Genomic DNA, 23,460 nt, shown 5'->3' on the forward strand with positions numbered 1-23,460 from the left:
GCATATCTTCAGAGCCCACCAACCCTTTCCAGAACCAGAAATTGAAGTAGTAGGAGATGACGTTTATTTTGTTTCTTAGGACAGTAGAAATTGAAGTCATACATGAAGATTTTTAGAAAATGATTTGTATTACATCTTCTTATGTTCTGACAGAGGTTCTTCTCTGCTTCACAAATGCCTTGAGATTTCTTCAATTTTTTTAGGACCTAAACCAAATCTACAGTGAAGCACAGTGAAATGATACAGTCAAGAAGTTGTGGAAGACAGTCTGTACCACTGCAACACAGTGTTTCACTATGTGGTGGCAAACCTTTGGCACACCAGATGTTTTGGACTAGAACTCTGGGAGTTATACTCCAAAATATCTGGAGTACTAAAGGTTCACCACTCCTGCACTACAGCAAATTTGACCCTCTAGATATCACTGGACCACAATCCCAATCATTGCTCATCATTTGCGGTGCTAGTTAAAGCTGATGGGAGTTGTAGTCCAACAGCATCTGGTGGGGGCTGCAGGTTGTCTACTCCTTCCTTTCCAAGACATACTTGTTTTGTTGTGTTGTGTTTTGAAGAGAAAACAGCTTCGTTTCCCGACTCTCGCCAGCCTGGAGTCTGGTGTGATCCAGCCACTTCATTCCACTGTGTAGTACCTTGCTGATTTCTAGTCAGCAGCTAAGTGAGTTTCCCTATTGCCCAGCTTTGTGTACAGCAGCAGTGAGGTTCAATTGCCTGCCCTTTTATTACTTGTTCTTTCTATTTTAAAACTAGCCCCTTCTGCTGTTTAGTATGCTCAGATGGGAGTAATTATTTTTTTGAACTGGATCCAAGTGCTTTGCCTTTCATATCATTAACGGTTTATCAAAGTGTTTCTTAATCCTTGCTGAACCTGCTGACTTCTGTAAAACATTTTCCCCTCTCCAAGTACATAATGCTTGTCTCTGGACAGGATCTTGTGGTTTCTCCCCCTTCCCATCTTCCTTATGAGGAACGTCTGCTTGGAGGAGAAGGTTAAATTCATTTGAGCAGTGCTGTTTAGGGTGGGGTAGTGGGAAGCAATGGTAGAATTGAGCATTTGTATTCTGAGAAGGCATTGAACACAGTTACTGTGACCATAAGAGATAATACCCCTTTCTCAGTCACACTGTTCAGGTAGTGAGAGTCATTGGCTGATGCTGGGGCTGGCTTGCATTGCCAGAAATACCAGCCGTGCCCTGGATGTGGAATGCACACAAGTCGTAAGATACCAGCTTCTAGGAGAGTCAAGGTAGAAGCCAGCAGATTCTTGGAGCTGGGGATCTTGCAGGCATTAGGCAGGAGAGAAAGAAAAGGGTCAAGGTTGTACATAGGCTAAGGAAGAGCAGAATATTGACCCCAAAATACTTTCCACTCTGCACTTCTTCAGCTAAGATCTTCTCCAGAGCCCAGAAACCTTCATTCCTCTTGTTTGTGGAGGTGTCTTTTGAGAAGGCCTCACTTGTTAAAGTATTGTTACCACAGCTTAGAAATTCAGTTTTTTAGATAACTCTTAAAGAAGTTATGCTGACAGGGGGGATTCTGGGAGTGGATGGCCTACAAAATTGTATGTTTCTGCAGATACCTCATACATAGTGCTGTTGTCTGTAGTTGATCTATATATGTGTATAACTGTCTAAATACTTCTGTTCTGGGTAACGTGACTGAGATTTAACTGATTATTCCACAGATTTGAAGCATGCATTCAAGTAAATGGTGTATCTCTGTTGTAGTGTGGTGTAGGTGCTAGTTCACATTTTGGAGTTTCTCTTTCCTGTTATGGGTAGCATTTGGAACTTGATTATTATGCAAGAAAACAGTATTGTAGAAATCTTAGAAATTTGGAACAGAAGAGATGTTAAAGATCAGTAATGTCAGTAGTGATAAATCAATGCCTTAATTGTCTAATCCTGAAAAGATCTCTTTTTGTGCATGTATACATGTGTAATATATAAACTTGGGTTGACAGCCAGTACTTACTGTACATTGAAATATTTTGCAAGGGAAGCTTTGATTGTAACCTGACTTCCCCTCAAGTATTCTTGTCAAGCTAGTTCTTAAAAAAGCCACATCTAAATAGGTACAGGGAGGGGTACTATGGAACAATCTGTGATGCAGATCTTTTGATCTTGTATGTACATTATGTGCAGACATCCAAAATAGCTAATCCAATTAGGACAGCTTTATTGAACTGTAGAGGAATGATAGGCACATACACTTTATTGAGATTTTGACTTGACGTTAAACCTGCAGCTTTAATTATTCCTGTAATCATGACTGTCTTCAAACTTCTCCTAGGTGTGCTTTCTCTTGTTTTTCCACAGAACTTTTACAGAGACTGAAACACAACAAAAACAGTGGTTTGGGTCTGTTATGGACTAATGTTTTGCTAAGGAAGATACATACATAAATGAGCTAGAGAGTTCCTAAACTTTATTGTCTAGCTTTAGAATTGGGAATTGACTTTTAGCCTTTGTCTGTGTCATGTAAATAGACAATTCATCATAGGCATCCTTCAGTCTCGAGAGACTATGGTAACGTGCTCTGTATGGAGGACTTGGAACGGCGTCTAGTGTTTCGACGCTGTACGTGAAGCTGGAGTGTCGTCTCCAGGGCACGAAGCCTGGGTAAAATAATATGGAGGATAGGTTGTTATCCAAGCAAGCAGCAAATCTCCCCTCTCCACGTCACTGACATGGTCCAATGGAAAGGCAAGAGCCAATACAACTGGTTTCAGCGACGTCACAGGAGTTGACAGAATGACACGAACTGCCTCCGGGACTCTGGCTCTGGAGAGAATTAACTTTTTTCTTTATGTGAACATATTTTTGAATAAAGGAAATGAGTGTCCCATCTAGTGATGAAAGATAGAAAATTTTATTTTTAAGAACTTAATTTTTTTAAAAAATGGCATTCACGAGATTCATTAGTAGTGATGATCTATAGTTTAACGATAAGCCAGCCCTAGGCTTATGTGTTCTCCCCTCTGCTCTTCGGGCTGTATCAGAGTTTGGAAAATTACTTTTCAACAACAAGTCCCAGAATCCCTGAACTAGCATGGTCGCTAGTAAAAGTAAAGTTTTCAAGTTTGGGGGTATAAGAATGAGAAATGGAAAAATTTCCCATTGACTTGTACATATCACAGTTTAAAGTTTTATCCCATCTTGGGACCAATTTATTTATCTGTTTGTTGCATTTATATCCCGCCTTTTGTTCTGTAAGCTCAAGGCAACATATGTGACTCTCCTCTCTGCCTGATCCTTTCAACCACCTTGTGGGCCTGGGTGAGAGAATATGTTTGGGACAAAGGCTACCCACTGAGTTTCATGGCCTGGTGAAGGCTTGACCATAATTCTCCCAAGTCTTAGTCCATTACTGTAGCCACTGCATCACATTGACTCAAACACTTTAGTTGCAGCGTTCTGGAGTTTGAACATAACATTAAATTGTGGCAAGTAAAGAAAAAAAATAACGAAAACTCCCAATCTCTTCCTCGTGGCTCTGTTGGAGAGGGAGAAGGCAGGAAGGAGCATAAGAGTACAAAGTTTATTTCTATAATCTTAGACCAGAGATGGTGAACCTATGGCACGCGTGCCACAGCTGGCATGCAGAGCACTTTCTGCGGGCATGCGAGCCATCAGTTGCTGGATTGCTACTCCCCCACCTGAGAAGGTTCGACAGACGGATCTGGAGCAGCTGGCACTGGCAGAGGATCTGGAGTGGGGTCTGGAGGCACCTCTTTACCCAGAATTCCCCCTTCCGCCACCACGTCCGGTTCCACCCCCACTTCTGCTTCCACCGCCACGGCACACCGCCCGCTGGGTTTTTTTTTTTCCAGTTTGGGCACACAAGCCCAAAAAGTTTTGCCACCACTGTCTTAGACCCTTTAGCCTGTTTTTAAAATTATTATTAATTTTTATAACACATAAAAACATATTTCCATTGTCATTCGTCATGTTCACTGGATATACATCAAATTGTTTGTATCGTATCATGTCTCATTTGTCTCCATGTCTTATTTCTTTGCTCTAGCCTTTAGCCTGTTTGAGTGCAGACAGTGAATGGGTGCAAATGTGATTTAAAATTTGCCTTTTTGATGACTTCATCAGTTGTTCTGTGGATGGATAAATAGCTGAATAGAGCATATGCCTAGCAGTTATCTGTGCAGTTAATAAATAATACTTTGGGCATGCTAAAATTAGTACATTCACAAATGTTCATGACAGCCTTTTTTCTTTATATTTTGAGAAAGTGTCATGGAAATGTGTGCTGTTGAATTGTTGGTCTTAAGGCATTTACAAGTATTCCAGAGAAAATAATATCTAAGTTAAGCTTTGAATTTATTTGAACAACATTTAAACCACACTGTGTGCTTTATTGATTCCTTTTACTCCACCCCCATCCAAGTACTTTTGGATACCAGGAAAACATTTTTGAGATTTATAGAGCTTATAAAATGAATACAGCACATTTCTTTGGTTATGTTTATTAAATGCAAGTTAAACGTGCTAAATCCCAATAAATGTATTCTTCCTCTTTTTTAAAAAAATAAATCCACATCAGGTTTATATTGTAGGAGAGCCTTCTCCAACTCTGCAGGCCTCCAGATCTGTTGGGGTACCATTCTCATCTAAGTCTGAAGAACTCTGTTCTAACAGTCAGTGTTCAACACACAGCTCCAATGTGATCTAGTGCAAGGTTTAGTTTTGAAAATCAGGTCTGGTGATTGTGAACAAGACTGCCAACTTTGGGGCAAGAGAGATGGGGTTGCAGCCCCTAAGTTGAAAAGGTTTTGCACCCTGATATAGAGCAAATCCTCTGAAACTGCGTAACACTCTTGCTTCTCGGTTCCTGACTCTCACAGAGTTGTATTTTACTGTTTTTTGACACTTGGCATACAGTGTCCTGTTTCCTTGCAGTAACCAGCCAGCTGTGAACCCAGGTATACCTGTGTACTATCTCTTCTGTCCAAGAAAGGATCCTTCCATAGACATCCCACAATGGGAACCAGCTTTTTTCTCTTTCTTTTTTAAAAGAATGCTTTGTCAGTGTAATAACTTAATCTCAACCTGGAAAGATCAGACAGGCCCTGGAATTCTTTGGCAAAGCCCAGTCCCTCCAAGCCTTGTATATGGCCCATATCACAAATTGCTTCATTTAGAAATTGGTACAGAACGGCCAGGATTTGGCAGGCACTTCTCCAGGGAGGCCAAGGGCTAAGCTAGCATAAAAATGGATTCTTTCCGATAGACTGTCTGGTCTTTCCAGGTCGGGATTAAGATGTTCAGCAAAGCATTATGGCTTCATTAACCCTACCTGGCTCATGAACAGAGAATTTCGACCCTAGTACTGCCAGTCTCTCAACTGGCTCTGCAAACATTCCCTTCTTCAGGAGTACATTCTAATTTTTTTTTAAAAAGGAATTCTATGCAGCATTTTAGTCCATTGAAAACATCTCAAGCTTAGTGATGCAGATGTAAGTTAATAAGTGGCTTTTTTCTTTCTTTCTTGGAACAATGAAGCCCTGCTCTGCTAATGCTAATTTTATATATTTTTGAACTCTGGTCACTTATCTTTGCCAGATCATATGAGATTTTTAGAGTCTTCTGACTGAAAATGATTGCAGGGGTCCTACTCTGTGGCAGATATTTTGGTGCCATTGATATTAGTGCAAAGAAGCAGTTTGACCCTGCTTTAAGGCAAATGTACTGGCACTGTTCATAGAGAATGCTGACCTGTAGATAACAGGAATAGACCATTGGCAGATAAATGTGTAGTCGTGTGCATGAAATGAAGGCCGGTGTAGTTGTTGCATCATAATCTCTTTTCTTATAATTTCTACTCAGAAGTCACTGTGTGTTTACGTTTTATCACATATAGTCCTGCTTTACTTACTTGTTAAACCTCTGTAGGTGCTTGACTTAGGTGCACACACCTATTCAATATCTAGTCCTGTCTATTTAGAAGCATGTTGCATTGATTTTAGAGGAAAAGCCACCCCAGTGCAGGTTTAGGTCTGCACTCATAAATATTATTGTTGTTGTTGTTGTTGTTGTTGTTGTTGTTGTTTTTTGTTTTGTTATTATTATATGCACTAAAAATCTTAACTTGCATGCTTATTGCTTTTTGTGATGTGACACCTTCTCCTGTCTGGCTATGTGTGATAAACCTGCCCCTCTGAACTCATGCTGGGTTTTCTAGACACTTTTTGGGTGGGTGGGTGGGAACTCAGCAATTAGTTTGGGCTTGATTCCACTGGAAACGAACACGAGAAGTGTCCTGGCAGCTTATGAATTTTTGAAAGCTTATATCAGTCAGGACTAGTAGAGCCTGCGTTTTTATGTACACAAAGAGAGAGAACCTCTTTCTTTTCTCAGATTAGTTAGTAGGAAGGGACGTTGACTAGTTTAGCATTCTGTCCTAAATCTATGTATTAATCCCAACTAGAACAGTGGATTCAGTGTGTGTAATCTAGTTGGCTCTACCTGTTGGGTTTGGACGTCAGTCTCTACGCATCAGGGCTCACTAGCTCATGGGAAAAGTGCATGTTGAGCCTGCACAGTATCAACACCAACTTCCTTGAAGATTTGTTCTAGAGGTAGGATTTTAGGAAATGGCAGTTAGGCTGGGTGTGGATGGAAAGGAACAATTTGCATGTACAAGTGTGTATGGCTCTTCCTGGAAAGATACAACATGCACATTTACACTGCTATAATGTGAATTATAGCAGTAGCCTAATCCTTTTAACCTTACATTATTTTTTATAATAGATTTTCTTTAAAAATCCAACATGGCTTTTGCTCATATTGAATATTTCACACATTAGAGGGCTTAGAATTCCTCTTCAGGTATAGTGGTGCCTTGATTTACAATAGTTCCATTTAACGACGGAACTGCATTACGATGAACTTTTTGCGATCGCTTTTGCGATCGCTTTACGATGTTTCCTATGGGGGAATTTCACTTTGCAATGATCGGTTCCCTGCTTCGGGAACTGATTCTTTGCAAAACAATGATTTTCGGACAGCTGATCGGTGGTTTCAAAATGGCCGCCCGCTGTTTTCTGGGACGGATTCTTCGCTGCACAGGCAGCGAAAATGGCCGCCCTATGGAGGATCTTCGCTGGACTGTGAGTTTCCAGCCCATCAGAACACATTAAACGGGTTTTAATGCGTTTCTATGGGCTTTTTAATTTCACTCTACGATGTTTTCGTTCTACAGTGATTTCGCTGGAACAAATTAACGTCATAATGCGAGGCACCACTGTATTCATAGCACCTCCTAGGTTTCAGCAGCAACCATTTGGATGTTTGGACTGGAATGTAGAAACTATTACTTACCACATATGTTAGATGTTTATTAAAAATCTGACCTGATGCAGAAACAAATACTAGTGCATAAATGAGAGGGTAAGAGAGAAACCTTCTGTAGAATTATTTTGAGTTGTCCTTGAATTGTGACCCCCCCCCCAGAAAAAAAAGTGTTGGTGTCCCACTATGACATGAATAGTGTTGACATCAGCTGGGTATGTCGCTTGTGTAACAGTGCTTTCAAATTGGTTCAAGTATTTATCTAGCTTAATAACTCATCCCAAACAAGTTCAGTAGAACCTTCGCCTGGGTAAGTTTATGTAGGGTTGTAAGGTAAGGTATCAGCTTCTCTTTTGTTGCTTTGGATAAGACTGAGGGAGTGTAGTTCTTTAATTTTAGCAATTTGCACTAGGCTTACATTTGCATGAATGTAATCCCTGGTGAAGTGTCAAGCTGAAGCATGGATTCATTCATCCATCCATCATTTCAAAAATACCAAAAGGGGGCTGTAAAATATGGGGTGTTGTCCTTGGGTGGTCCACCCCCTGTGTTTGTTCTCCTTTAATGAACCACACAGTGATGAAATTAGAAAGCTTGCCGTGTACTAAAGATGAAGTTATCCAGGAGGAAAAGGAGGCCAGGTGTTGTAAACAATGCTTTGTGATGTTTGCTTGCTGGCAATGCTTTCCAGCATTGGCCACAGAACTTTCTGATTAGAAGCTGACGAATAAGACTGTAGATGGTCCCTTGAGTGTAGGATTTTTCCTATTTGCATTTAAAACCCAATATAATTTGTGCATACTTTTTCTGCTTGAGGTTTGTTCTGTTCAAGGTGACACTGTCCATTTCCTCCAATCTGCCTTGCAGTTATTAAGTCAGCCCTTGGTTATATCTGAGTAGGTTTGCATATGGCCAAAACTGCAGTAGAGCTTTGGTGTTTGGAGGAATGATCATTCTCTTATGTAGGAAGTCTTATAATTTAATAAATGAACGTTACCATGTGAAAAAAAATATCTTTTATTATCCTTCACCTGTTCACAAATCAGAGAACATATTGCATTCAAATTTCTAATAACACCAAAGCCAATATGGCTTAAAGAGAAGTGTATTCAAATCCCATCAGCATTAAAGAACAATCAAATTAAGAAGAACATTGATTCCCACACAGAGTTAGTTATTTTGCTTTGCAGTTTTTACTCTGAGAGTATTTGATGTACAAATAAGTTAAATAAATAAATAAAATAAAATAAATAATGGCTACTTGCAAGTGTAGACTATTTGGAAAACTTTTTAAAAGTTACATTTAAATCACATTTGGTACTGGGTGCTTGATCTGAGCGACCAGCACAACTGCAATGTTCTGTTCATTTTTCAGTTCATTTATATATAGGAGTGAGAGGTTAAATGTGGTATTGCAATCCTCATAGTACATAATGCTTTGTGTTGTATTCTCTGATAGTTCCAGGTTAGGAGTATCTCATTCTCTGAGATTTCAGGACCAAAACCCAAGAGTGGGGTGGGTCCTTGTAGTTTTGCAGAGGTAGGGCAAGCAAGGTTTGGACAGGGAAGGCTGAAACTGTTTCTAAGGCAAATGTCACTGAAACTGGACGTGGGAAAATTGGTTAAATGGGTGGCAGATGTGTGTAGAACCCATTTAACTAGGATAAGACACACTAGAGCCTGGAGAAATTGTTTTGGTGATAGTCAAGACGTCAAAATGCACCCAGAACTCATCATGATAGCTGCTATTCCCAGTAGGGTTTGTATTTCATATGTCTTTATCTATAGTACGTGCATGGAGAGTTTGTTTGGCCCCTAAATTACTGCTAGGAATTGTATAAGGCTCACCAGCAGCCCACAAGGAAGTGTCCTCCACAAGCGCCTGTGCCCTTACTTCCAATGCTTGTGGAAAAAGAAGTCTCATGAGTGGCAATGCTATTCGTCCACTTCCTGCTTTGTTTCAAATGGTATGATGGCCCATGTGCATGCAGTTACCACCTTTGTATCACGACCCCACTGCTTGGTTCTGGCTTGTAGGGTGTTGATACTGTGCAATTTCAGCACACACTTTTGCCCTAACCTAGTGAGTCCAATGCCACCTGGCAATAGGCGGAAATGGATGGATGCCAATGTTCTCATCCTGCGAGTACTGTTCATCCTGAGATTGGTTCCTTGCCTGGAGACCTGGAGAAATATAGCAATTCCTGGAAACTTCAATCACTACTGTAAAACCAAGCAAGACTAGTAATCTCTCATCTCCTTGCTACTGTCTTAGTTACCTGTAGCATTCAAACTGTTCAGGTGATTGAGCATTAAAGAAAAATAAGGGGTAGAAGTTCCTTAATGTTGTGGTTTGGAAACCCCTGTGGTGATATTAGAGTTCAATTTTTGCCTTCAAGGTTTGGCTGCAGCCCTGTACAAAGCAGAAAAAAGGCGTCACATCCCAAGGGTTTTCCTAACATTGGGTGGAGGTTTGGATACATGCCAATAATTTGCTTTGAACTACGCAGTAAAGGCTATACTTTTCCCAACTGGACCTATTTTTATTGTCTGCATAAGGACTTTGGCTTTTTTTTTCCTGAGTGCAGATTGCTCAATATGTTAGGTCAATTTGCCATGGTAGGTGAGCCTTCAGATTAATGAGCAAAAGCTATTAATAACACCTTCATCCAAAACATGTTTTCTTTTTCTTTTAATTTTTTTAGCAGAATAGTTTGTTAGTGCTTAATTTTGAAATTCTGAAAATTATTTCCAGTGTATCAATGAGCTTTGCTGTTTCCCTTTAAGTTGCAACCCACCCAATAGGTGCAGGGATGAGCGTTAGAGCACCTGCTACATCAGAATCAGGTCTGGTGTTCTGAAGTTGTAATGAATTTTAGAGCACTGATACTTTAGGACAGTGGTCCCCAACCTTGGGCCTCCAGATGTTCTTGGACTACAACTCCCAGAAGCCTTCACTACCACCTCTGCTGCCCAGGATTTCTGGGAGTTGAAGTCCAAGAACATCTGGAGGCCCAAGGTTGGGGACCACTGCTTTAGGAGATGGGTGGGCAAATTCCTGGGTTGAGCATCATCTCTGGACTCCTGGAACCCTCCTGGCGTTGTGCTGCTGGTCCTGAATTTTGGTAGCAGCTGCTTATTTTGCCGCTACAATTCCCCCCAACATTTGACTGTTCTCCACGGTTCAGGAGGATACCAGTCACATTTTGGAGGCAAAGGGGAGAACTTAGGTGAAGACGTTTATGAGGACTGTGTTAATATCAGGTAAAAATATTTATTTGAACACTGCCAATGTGGCCCTATAAAGGCAGTTTTAATTTATGCCTTTGAAAACACAAAAAGAAGTTATCTGTGCTGGTACATTTATTAGCATGGGGTTTTTTTGTGTTTTGTTTTTGTTTTTTGATGTATCCTTTTCTGTATTATAGTACAGGGGTATGAATTGTTCTGGCTTCTCAGGAATGTGCTGTTTTGCAAGGCTAGGAATGTAGACCTCAGTTTAATCAGGTACAATTTAAGCTGCCTCATGTTGCAGGTGCCAGGAATAACTTAGGTATTTTTTTTTATCTATAGGAAGTCAGAATCTGGCATTGGATAAGACATTTTGCAGAGAGGGTAGAAGTGAACTAATTGCTAATCACGCAGGCAATTTGCTGCATGCAAAACAAGAACCCTACTTTGTTCACTGATCTGTAAAATAAGAAAAGAAAAAAACACAACACTGGATCATTCCATATTAAGGCTTTTCATACACGGAGAGCATGACTTTGCTATGAAGTCAACATCCAGCTCATTGCATAGGATGGCTTTCTATGAGCCTGAAGCTTGTAAAATGTAGTTTGTGAGGTGGCCCTCAATGTTTCTCAATTTAACCTTACTTTGCACAGAGCAAATTTCCTGCATGATTATTACTTTGACACAGGAAACTGCATATATCCTGTCATATATAAGGAGCACATGCCTGTTTTTTCCATGCATACATGGTACAGGAACCCAGAAATGTTCACTACACATAGTTGTTTAGTCGCGTCCGACTCTTCGTGACCTCATGGACCAGAGCACGCCAGGCCCTCCTGTCTTCTACTCCCTCCTGGAGTTGGGTCAAGTTCATGTCGGTAGCTCAGTACACATAGGCATAATCAAATGTATGTCTGCACTCATTAGAAACTATCTACAGTATATGTATGGAGTAAATGTAGTGGTTTTGTAACATAGTAAGAATTGGGAATTAGCCTTAAGTTATTCTCTCATAGTTTTTTTAAAATAAGGTTGGGGAAATGTTAAACATTCCAAGACAAAGTGTAAGAGGCATTCCATATAATGTTTAGCAGTCCACCAAACCATTGGGGGGGCAGTGCATAAGGCATTCTGTATCTCCATGGAAAGATGAAATTTAAATGCACATTTGGGCTTGTCCAATGAGATGGAGACGAATTGTGAATAGTTTCTTTTTAAAAAGTAACTAATTGCAAAAGTATTGCTGAGACTTATATTTGCTTATGTTGCAAAAGAGAGAGAGAATTAGGAATTTTGAACTGTGTCTTATATTCGAAGTATTTCATAAATTAAATTTGACCACCTGTTACAAGTTGTTGGAAGAAAATAATGGATGGTTTTTGACATTGTGGTTGAAAACAAAACTTCTTAGTTGTTATTTCTAAACCATTTTAAAATTAAGGAACACGTTTTTTAAAATGTTGAAATGTTTTTGAATGCCTTCTGAAATTAAGCAGTGAACTAATCTGATTCGTGGTTTAGTAATCTTTATTAAAATTAAGTTTACAAGATTGACATAAATGGGTATAAATCAAATTATACAGGCAATTTGTGTTTTTTTTTCTGGAATATTATTTCCAGTTACCATAAATTAATGTATGTTTTGGAAGACACAGTATCTATCGCACATCAATCCTGTCTGCCTGTTCATACAAAGCAGGGTTGGTCTGATTAGTTATAGGATGGGACATTACCAGAGATTTCCAAGAAGGGGCAGGAAGGTACAGTATGTGAAGCTTGAAGAGTTGCCACCATTCAGAATTGGCAGTTTGGTCTAGAAGACGGACTAACAGTCTGGCTCTGGGTAAGGTAACTTTCTGTGTTCTTTTGACAGAGTTGCAAACAATATCCCTGAATAGCAGTGTCAGCAATTTGCCACAGTTATTTTAAAAACTGGTAAAAAAAATAGCTGGAACAAAAATTGTCTCAATAAAGCTACGGCGTTTTGTCATTGTTGTAGCTTTTTGTCCCAGGTCATGTAAATGTACTGGCACAATAATCCACAATTTTTAGTGATCTGTAATGCCAAAAAAGCAAATGTGGCATATTCTGGTTGTCAGCAGGTTAGCCTTTTCTTGGGTCGGGGGAGTCATTGGAATTCTAAGTTCAGGGAATATAAGGCCTCCTAAACCTGCCCTTGTTCCTTCTGCTGCCTCTTGATATGTTGGAATTCCTAAAGGGTCAAATGGCAAATAAAATTGAGTAATGAGAATACTCATGGGAGTTTAGAAAGGGATAAGAAAAGAAATGAGATGAAAAGGAAGAGGAGATGCCCCACCACGGAAGGTTTTTGAGAAAGAGTGGAAAGCCACCTGTCCGGGATGGTATGAGGTCTCCTGCCTTGGGCAGGGGGGTGGACTAGAAGACCTCCAAGGTCCCTTCCAAACCTACAACAATTCTATGATGATTCTCTGATAAGTGAATATGACAAATTGGAAGAGAAGATTTGAGGGTCAAATGAATATTTTAGCAGAGATGGCACAAAGTTCTTAGACGTTTTAGTGGCTGAGTCAACTGTCACAAGAAATTTGAGTCATGATCCAGTGAGGAAATTCTGCTGATGGTACTGCTTTCATCAACAATCAGGAGGGGCCATCTCCCTTTCCCACTGCAGTCCCCTCTCCGCCCAAATCATCTGCTGTGTGATGTTATTTAATCCTCTGGAGTCAGCTTTTTGGTAACTTCATCAGCCTGCCACTCCCACACCAGTATAGTGTTGGATTTTAGGCCTTGGAATGGGATGTAATTGGTGGATGGACAAGAAATACAAGTGTTAGCTAATTTTCTTCCAGCCACAGTGATGGCACAGAGGCATATAAAAAGGGGAAGAATGAAATGGATGGATAGCTCAGTGAGTGGTACCTGGCTGCCGAGCCAGAGGGTGGGATTTCAGTTCCCCACTGTAGAAGAGCCAGCCTGTGTGGCCCTGGGCAAGCTTCAGGGTCCCAGGGTGCACCCCCCGAAAAAGGAGAATGGTAGACCTGAGTACTCTCTAGACCACTGGTTCTTAACCTTGGGTTACTCAGGAGTTTTGGACTGCAACTCCCAGAAGCCTTCACCACCACCTGTCCTGACTGGGGTTTCTGGGAGTTGCAGTTCAAAAGCATCCGAGTAACAAAGGTTAAGAACCACTGCTCTAGACAACCCTGAAAACGGTTGTCTTAAGTCAGAATTGACTTGATAGCATACAGTTATTAGTTATTATTATTAAATAGGTTAAAAGTTAAACACACAGGAATACAAATTTTTTCCAGTAATCAGTTTAAAATAGACACAGGAAAAGCTGCTAGAAAAAATAAATAGGTGCTTACTGGTGATTTCATGGACAGGGAGGATAGTGCAGGTAAAAATGGTTGTTGAACGAAGACAAATTTCTCTGTTGTTGTCTTACAAGAGAGGTCCCTAATACAGCAGTTTCCTGAGAGATTTGCGAAATCTGAATCTAGTTTAATAATGCTGGGTGGGGGCTCATTATTTTTATGTTGCCAAGTATGTCATCTGCAGTTATTGTTATAATGCATTTGGCAGGAATGAACTCTTGTGAGGCTTAACATGAAGCAGCTATTACTCAAGAGCATCCCTGGAGATAAAGGCAATGGGATAATTGCTGTGTAAAGCCTTACAAGATGTGAGGAATTAGAGGAAGTCCTGAGAGAACAGAGTTTCTGAAACTTCCTTCTGGGAAATTATTTGATCAAAGGAACCTTTTGGAAAATGAGGAAACTTGAAGATGCAGTTAAATTCCTATATTTTGTAAATTAATCATAAGTTATATCCAGGATCATGTTAGCAGGCAAAATGACAGGGGAGTTTGAATTGCCTTGCTACAACTTGTGTAGTCACTAATTGAACAGCCAGTGTGAATTACATAAAATTGTTGCAGCTTTCACGATTCCTTGCACAAATGTAATTATGCTACATAGATTTGGCACTTGTGCAAGATGAAAGTATGTTTGAACTGAATCACACGTTGAATACAACTCTTTAAAAACCTGAGAAATGAGGCATTCAAGATGAGGGCCAGAGAACAGATTGCCAGTGGTTTGTGTCTTTTAATCACTGTTGCATATATTTTTTTCTGGTTTAGGTAAAATGTTAAGTTACAAAATTAATGCTGCAATTGTATGCATACATTGAGCTCAGTGAGACTCACCTTTGAGTAGGCATGTTGTAATTGAAGTAGTCAAAATTAGTTTTCTCTAATAATGGGCTAAAAGCATCTATAACATCTAACCTCTGTACATTTTATGAAGCCATTAAAAGACAAAACATTCTTCAGCTCTAAATTTGTTGTGATAGTGGTCCTCCAAGTGTTTTGGATCTCAGCTCCCAAATCTTCAGCCAGCATGGCCAGCGGTCATGGATTCTGGGGGTTAGAAATCCAAAATATCTGGATGACCGGAGATTCAGGACAAATGTTTTAAGGTGTTGCAATAACAGGTATAGCTTCATGTGATGTGACTTGTCCTATGGCCACAGAGTGGTGCTGTTGCACTGTATAAAATGTTCTCTTGCTTCCTTGGTCTTCAGTAACTGGCAGCTGCTGAAACCATGAATGTGTACAGCTAAAGCAAACTCCTTGTCACATTTCTCCTTTCATACTTCTTGTTTCCCGGCAGAAGCAGATTTGGGCATAAACTTGCTGTGACTGGGTTTTTCTTCTTTGGTGCCTTACACCATATGATATACTTATGTAGTGATGGCTGACATCAGAGGATGTGCATAATACGTAGTGGACTACAAACTCCATGTAATATAACATGCCAGTAACCATCTTAAGGATGCAGTATTATGACAGTAATACAAAAAAATGAAGAAATTTGGGTTGCCACAAAGAAGCCATTCCTAGGTTTAAGAATTCAGAGGGCTGTGCAGAGATGAAATATCCACATTGCTGGTCACTTGGAAAGAGACTTTCTTATTATTGTTTCAGCATTCAACCTGTTGCCTTTGTGCATTTGTGTCACTTTACAGAAAGCAAAGGGACGTGGTGGCGCTGTGGGCTAAACCGCAGAAGCCTGTGCTGCAGGGTAAGAAGACCAAGCAGTCGTAAGATCGAATCCACGCGACGGAGTGAGCTCCCGTCGCTTGTCCCAGCTCCCGTCAACCTAGCGGTTCAAAAGCATGCAAATGCAAGTAGATAAATAGGGACCACTTCGGTGGGAAGGTAACAGCGTTCTGTGTCTAAGTCGCACTGGCCATGTGACCACGGAAGATTGTCTTCGGACAAACGCTAGCTCTATGGCTTGGAAACGGGGATGAGCACCGCCCCCTAGAGTCGAACACGACTGGACAAAAATTGTCAAGGGGAACCTTTACCTTTACCTTTACAGAAAGCAAATTAAGTTGATTTCAGTTTGTACATGTACTATAATTATCCCTTGTAATTAATGTGCATTTGGAAGATACTGCATTTAGGCTTAATCTATGGCAGGGTTGAGGACTCTTTGGTCTTTCAACTGTTTTGTAGTACAACTCCTGTAATCTTTCATCGTAAACCAGCCTGGCTGTGGCTTCTGAGAGTTGAAATCAAAAACATCTGGAAGGGTTCACGATCCAAAAGTTTTATGTACTGATCCAACATGATCTAAAGGTTTTCTATCTTGATTCAACCAGTGAGATTTGCAAAGAGTACTGTAGATGTGCACGGTAGATGTGTACGGTGTAACACACATGTGCGCTGTTGAATTGATAGGATATGTCTTGATGTAAACCAGGAGGAAGGGAGAGGTGCTCATTGTGGAGCATCTTTGCGGAATGTTTCAAAGTTCATCCTGGTCTTTCTGGTAGGGATATGAAATGTCCTTTGCAAGCTGCCACCAGTTAATGTTCACAGTGCTGTTCTATATGTATCAATAGTCTGATAAGGTATTTTATGTGACATGCAGAACTACTAGGTATATGCAGCTAGTTCTCTTTTGTTGGATTGGGGCATTGGCCATATGTTTTGAAAGGGCGTGACTTTGTCTTGGTTCAGCAATTTGACATTTCTTCAGTATTTCCTAAATTTCTTCTGGTTTTGGTGGTAAGGTACACAGCGCTTCATCATAAACGATGCTCCATAAATAGATTTGTAATTCCTCACTCTGCTTTTTAGATGAGATATCACAGACAAATCACTACAAATAAGATTTCCCTGTTACTTGATAGCAATTCAGACACAATTCCTTCCTGCTCATCCAGTTTCTTCTAATATTCTTTTATTAATTAAATAATCTTAGAACTGCAGAGCTGGACGAGACCCTATGACTCATTGAGTCCAGCCCCTGTCAAGGAGGCATAGTGGGGAATCGAACTCTCAACCTCTGGCCAAATATCTAAACCACTGAACTATCTAGCAAAATATTTTCAGGTTGAACTGCAAGCCATCAAATGCTGAAATATTAAGTGATGTATATTTGTGTATAAATCAGGTGACAGGTTATACTAAAATTTATATTTTTCACAGAAGTCTAAAGATACTGTAATACACCATGCTCTACAACCAAAGAATGCAGTCTGTAATTAAGCATGATTCATAGAATCATAAAATCATAGAATCAAGTTGGATGGGGCCTGTAAGGCCATTGAATCCAACGCCCTGCACAGTGTAGGAATACAAATCAAAGGATAACAGCCAGGTGATTGTCTAAATTTCTCTTGAATGCCTCTATTGCTAGAGCACTCACCACCTCTCAAAAGTTATTGGCTCCATTGCTATACTGTTAGGAGGTTTTTCATGATAATCTACCAAAATCTGGCTTCCTTTAACTTGAGCCCATTGTTGCGTGTCCTACAGCCTGGGATTATCAAGAACAGAGCCTGCCCCTCTTCTGTATGATAACTTTTCAAGTACGGTATTTGAAAAGTGCACATCTCCCCTCAGTCTTATTTTCTCAATGCTAAACATGCCCAGTTCTTTCATTCTTTCCTCCTAAGGCTAGGTTTCCAGCACCCTGATCATCCTTGTTGTCCTCCACTGAACTTCTTCCAATTTGTCTGCATCCTTCTTAAAAGTGTGGTGTCCAGAACTGGACACAGTTCTCAAGATGAGGCCTAACCAATGCTGAATAGAGGGGAATTAGTACCTCACGATATTTGGAGATGGTTAATCTGTGTTGATTTCATTCTTGAGGTGGATGGTGAATGTTGAACCATTCCTCCTGCTGAGCATTGGAAAGGATATTTCACGGTTCTGTTATTTCCGTAGGAATTAGTAGTTTGTCTGTTTATAATTTGTGTTTGTCTAATAGGTGTTTGTTCATAAGCCCATCCTTGTCTAGTTTATGTATTGGTGGAAGTGTTTTTAAATGCAGATTGAAATGTATATCTTTGAATATATATTGAAATATATCTTTGCTAAGTATTTTATTATTCATAAATTGACTTTAAATGTGATACATTTTTGAGCTAAAAAGCTTACAACAAATTTCAGAGATATGTGATATCTGAAAGAAAATTATGTTCAAGTCCATACATTACTTTGTAGATTGTGTATCGAGTCTGTTGACAATGGAATTTAGAGACTGAATTTCTCAAGCATCTCTGACTACCGTGAGGCAGTGACTTCCAGGAAGTGGGCAGATCTTAACTTATGATTGCAAGCCCTGTTGAAATGAAGCTTCACAAGAACAAAGCAGTACTCCTCCTGCATAGGGAAACATATTACTTTAATGATGCCTATGTTGTTGTTTAGTTGGTAAGATGTGTCCGACTCTTCGTGACCCCATGATGCCTTAGATCCATCTTAATGAAGCCGAAGCACCATGATTTCTCTTCTCCCAGCCAAATTTTGTTGGATGAACTTCCTGGTAGATTGTGTTCAGGTAATGGAAGGCAAGATGCTAAACCGGTTTTGCGCTTTTGTCATGGGGCATTCCTGGTTTAAAGCCTGCCTTCAGAAAACCCATTCAAGGCTTCTTGGTGCTTCGGTACACTAGCCTGAATCTAGAAACAGCTACAGTTCAGCTCTCTCTCTTTTTTTAATCAGTTAGCTTCTCTCCCAATGGGGGAATTCTGGATTGATTTCATGGAGAGGGGATTAGAAGTTGCACCAGGTACACTTAGAAGATACCACTGTCAGTTACCAGGCAGAAGAAAAAAGTGAGTGTGACACTTCGGAGAATCTGCTTAAAATATGCCACCTGCACTATCTGTACCAGAGAGCCAAGTGAGAAATTGTGTGTGTGTGTGTGAATATGAAACTTCAGGAGCAGCCTTGGTGGTCTATTTTTCTGGAACCTTCCTAACACTCAGTCCCCTTTCAAAAAGGCACAGAATAGTTTTCCATTTGGACTGGCACGAATTGATAAGGAGACTTTTGATTGAACTACTACTTTTAAGCCATGATGGTTTAAATTCAGCATTACACTAGTACAATGAAACCTTAATCTCCCCTTGTCCCAGCATTCATTGCCCTCCTGTTTTTTCCCCTATAACCAGCTTTAGAGGTTCTGCAGCTCTGCAAAATGAGTTTTTGGGACGCACTGGGGAGCTGCAGAAGAGAGCGCGGTTCCATGAACAAAACCACTCTATTAAATATAGGGCACTGCCTTTGTGAATTAAGTGGTTGAGTCTGTTTAAGATTTAACCTTGAGGGCTTACCTTATACTTTGCTCACCTTTCATCTATTTTCCCTTCTCCCAATTCATAGGCTGAATCAAAGTCAGAGGACGAGCCAGCGTGGAGTATATTGCGAGATGATTTCATGATGGGAGCATCAATGAAAGACTGGGATAAAGAGACTGATGGAGAAAATGATGCTGAAGAGGAAAGTGGTATCCAGCAGGACAGCAGAAGTGACTCAGACTGATGAAAACCAAACTGGTTTTAAAAACTGTGTATATTTTTGTTGAATATATGTAAGAATTTTTGTTTGAGTAAAGGCATTTTTATGTGGCAGTAAAGTGTGAGGAAAATTTTTGTTAAGAACCTGTTAATTAACAGTCCTAAGATCTGCAATATCCTCTCTCTGAAGGTCTCATAGTTTTCTGTTCCAGAATAGAGTCATAGCAGTGACACTTACACAGTCAAAAATTTGCAAAGATTGCAAAGATTTGCAAAGATATCAGAAGTTTGGATATTAATTTAACATAAATATATTGTTATGCTTTTCTTTCCAGGTCATTGTTTGTAACTTGGCTGGGAGTTCATCAGTTCTCATAATAAAATCTTAAAATATTATTTCCTTGTAAAATTCTCTATTTTTACGGAGCCCTACCTTTCTTGGTTTACAAAGTCTTCCTACACATTAGACTAACAGTTAGTGCAATGATGTAGGTGTAACTAAAGGAGAATCGCAAATACATTTTTAAAAAGAAGAGGTAAAGTGGAGATGCATTTCTATAACGATTCTGTGTCTTGGTGACTGCATGAAAGAGAAGCAGGGGAAAATCTTTGAATATTCTTTGTTTATAAAGTTTTCCTGCTGAAAGTTGAGATGCTGTGACAGGAATGTGCAAATAATTTCATACACACAGGGGAGGTTAAGCTTTTTATAATCCAGGGAGCACCTCTTTTGGAACACCATGGAGTTTCAAAAGCAGTTTGATACTAAACAACTATGGTCTATATTATTATTATTGTTGTTGTTGTTGTTGTTGTCGTCGTCGTCGTCATCGTCGTCGTCGTTGTTGTCGTTATAATGCAAAAAAAGTTTGTATGTGTGGTTAGATAAGCATGTTGGAATGGTTGAGTGACCAGACCCTGGTTAGTATATTTTCTGGGAAGAAAATTAATCCCATGATTCAGGAAACAATAGAAACTCTGTAGAACAAGATATTTTTGCTGTTTCCCTCTGCTGGAGATTTCCTCCCCAGTAACTGAGGGGATCCTGAGAAAAGTGGTATGACGGCATAGAGAAAGCTCTCACTACCTTTTCCTCAGTTGTCTTGTTGCACCATGCCCTGTTGTGTAACACTGTGGTTTTAGTGTGTCACTGGGACACTGAGACTGGGTAATTCTCTGTGCATATGCTTTTTATTCCTTTGTTAGTATTACTCAGATGCTTTGGCTCAAGAATCTATTTTCTACCAGAAAATGTAGCAGAAGCAGAGATTCAGGTAGCAGCTGGGAGCAATATTATGCAGGAACACAGAGGTGACAACGCTTGTTCAGGCATCTCTTTCACTGATTAATTTAAAGAGTTGTGCTGATTAGTTAAAAGAGGAGCTGCTCCCTGGAATCGGCCATATGTGCATATGGCTCCCTGCTTGCCTAGTTGTCATCCAGGCAAGCAGCCCAGCAGAGTAGTTACCAGTTGGCCAATCTAGGGCCTTGGTGGGGAAAATGACTCAATACTAAAGTATTCCAAGTCAAGACATGTGATCTAAGTGTTGCCTAGGTATATGTTATAATAGTACCTGGTGTTCTTACTTGTCTCCCATCAGGGAGTTCCTGGACATTTGAGAGCATTTAGCTGAAAAATGCAAAGTATCCAGTAAAGTTGATGTTCCCTTTCATTCTTCTGGATGAAATGGTTGATCTGTTAGTTCTGACTTGTTCTGAGTACTGTCTCAAAACCATTTGAGTATTTTAGTCCAGAAATGGGGAACTTCAAGCTCATAGGATATATAGAATACACAAAGGTTTCAAGTCTAGCCCACTTGCTCTTTTGTTAAGGTACTATTTCTCCTGTACGATCCCAGGTCTGTTACGCAGAGGGAACTGCCTTTATGAAACAGCTGAGCTGGGAATCAGCTTTGCTAACTTAGTTGCGTCAAAAAGTCCACAATTTCTGAAGCACAGAACTGGGGAACCTCCAGCTTGGATTAGGGATAAGAGCTTTGAACTATGAAGGACCAGACTCAGGAGGGTGAGATGAAGGCAGATGGGTATCTGGCCCTCAGGGTGAAAAAAAAAGTTCCCCAGTCCTAAACAGTATATCTGTCCTTGAGTCTGTTTGTTCATTTTACCCAGACTCCCAACATGCTTATGGGATTATCTCAGCTCTAAGGAGTGCCAAGCCTCATTTGATTTCCAAGACCCTTCCTCATAATTCTTTCTTCGCTCCCTCCTGGTTTTGCCCTACTGTCCTAACACATTCTGTACTTTAATCTACTGTCCAGCAGCTCCTACCAACATTTCATGTCTGCATGTAATACTTTTTCCTTTTAAGTTTATGACTAACCTTTAAAGAGGCTAAATGATTTTCTGGATCCATATTGTTTTCTCTTGTTATTCATAACCATTCAGGAGTGAAGCCAGTTGTGCAGAGCAGTTGATTTGACAGCACATGGAAAGGTTTCTTTGTTTGGACTACAGCTCTTTGGAATTGTACAGCTAGCCTGGCTAGGGGGATTCAGGGAGCTGTAGTCCAAAAAAAGTTAAAAGTGATTTTCTGCACAGTCTGCTTAGTTGCCAAAAGCTTGTCTGAAAAGGAAGGCCTTTGCTTGCTTGGAAGAAGGACAAGAAGCAGAAAGGTGCCCAGCCTAGTCTCCAGTTGCACAGCCTTGGAGCAGCCACTGAAAGAGACCTTTGGTTGTGTCATTACAGCTGCATTTGGAAGGATGGTTGGTCCACTAGAAGGGCATTCCCCAAGGATCTATATGGGAAGACATGGCCAGAACCCAGCTCATATAGAGCTTTGTATGTCATAGCTATTTGAAATGTGGATAAATGAAGTTGCAGTAATTTCTGCCCTACGCTCTGCCATTAGCACAATTCCGTGTATCTTACTAAAGTTAATAATGAGGAAAGTTGATTGAGGTTTCCTTTCTGGTCCCAGCATGTGGAATGTGCATTTGTATACATTTTGAAATGATCTCGCACTGTCAATTATAATATCAATGTAACACCATGCTATTGATTTGAAGCACAAAAGTAATCTTCAAAAAGGCTCGCTTTTGAATTCGGTGGAATGACATCAATCATGCCAACTAAAATCTTTGCTTGATGTGCCTAAAGGTAGATTTCATCTTCCTGCCAGGTAGGACACCAGCATAATCCTCTAACCCTGAGATCCCCTTTCTTATGCATCTTAGCTGCTTTATGTAGTATGAGCTGAAGGCTCAGAAAATATGGAAAGTTCCAGGGATCATTTACTACCATCACAATGAAGCCCCATGGGTTGTATTAGTTCTTCTGGTTTTCAAAAAATGATGGAAATTTCCAGCCAAAACAAGATGTGCATTGTTGTTGTTTAGTTGTTAAGTCTCGTCTGACTCTTTGTGACCCCATGGACCAGAGCATGCCAGTCCCTCCTGTCTTCCACTGCCTCCCGGAGTTTGGTCAAACTGATGTTCGTAGCTTCAATGACACTGTCCATCTCATTCTCTGTCATCCCCTTCTCCTCCTGCCTTCACACTTTCCCAACATCAGAGGTCTTTTCCAGGTAGTCTTCTCATGAGATTGCCAAAGTATTGGAGCCTCAGCTTCAGGGTCTGTCCTTCCAGTGAGCACTCAGAATGGATAGGTTTGTTCTCTTTGCAGTCCAAGGGGCTCTCAAGAGTCTCCTGCAGCACCACAATTCAAAAGCATCAATTCTTCGTCAGTCAGCCTTCTTTATGGTCCAGCTCTCACTTCCATACATTGCTACTTGAAAAACCATAGCTTTGACGATGTGGGCCTTTGTCGGCAAGGTGATGTCTCTGCTTTTTAAGATGCTGCCTAGGTTTGTCATCGCTTTCCTCCCAAGAAGCAGGCGTCTTTAAATTTCATAGCTGCTATCACCATCTGCAATGATCATAAGATGTGCATGGGAATGCCTTTTTTAAGGAGAATCATCCTCTACCCCACCCCATCTCTGTGATGGGAGAGTCAGGGCCACAGAAATTGCCTTGAGGAGCCACATGATTTCCTCACCCAAGCTGGATGGAGAAAGAGTGGTCTCGTTTTGTCCATTCCTTGGAGTAAACAACAACTGAAACTTTATCAGAATTCTCTC

At 40.4% G+C, this 23,460-nt stretch overlaps 1 protein-coding gene and 1 long non-coding RNA gene across 2 annotated transcripts in view; one reads left to right on the plus strand and one right to left on the minus strand.

Annotated features, from left to right (window-relative positions):
- Positions 1 to 19,760, plus strand: part of RRP15 (ribosomal RNA processing 15 homolog) — a 32,512-nt gene extending 12,752 nt beyond the window's left edge. The window contains exon 5 of the mRNA XM_020808464.3: positions 19,231 to 19,760. Coding sequence (XP_020664123.3) covers positions 19,231 to 19,389 — 159 coding nt within the window. The 3' untranslated portion in view covers positions 19,390 to 19,760. The remainder of the gene's footprint in view (positions 1 to 19,230) is intronic.
- Positions 1 to 23,460, minus strand: part of LOC140704538 (uncharacterized) — a 444,477-nt gene that overhangs the window by 342,097 nt on the left and 78,920 nt on the right. The window lies entirely within an intron of this gene.

The sequence above is a fragment of the Pogona vitticeps genome, chromosome 1 (genome assembly GCF_051106095.1).
Source record: "Pogona vitticeps strain Pit_001003342236 chromosome 1, PviZW2.1, whole genome shotgun sequence".
NCBI lineage: Eukaryota > Metazoa > Chordata > Lepidosauria > Squamata > Agamidae > Pogona > Pogona vitticeps.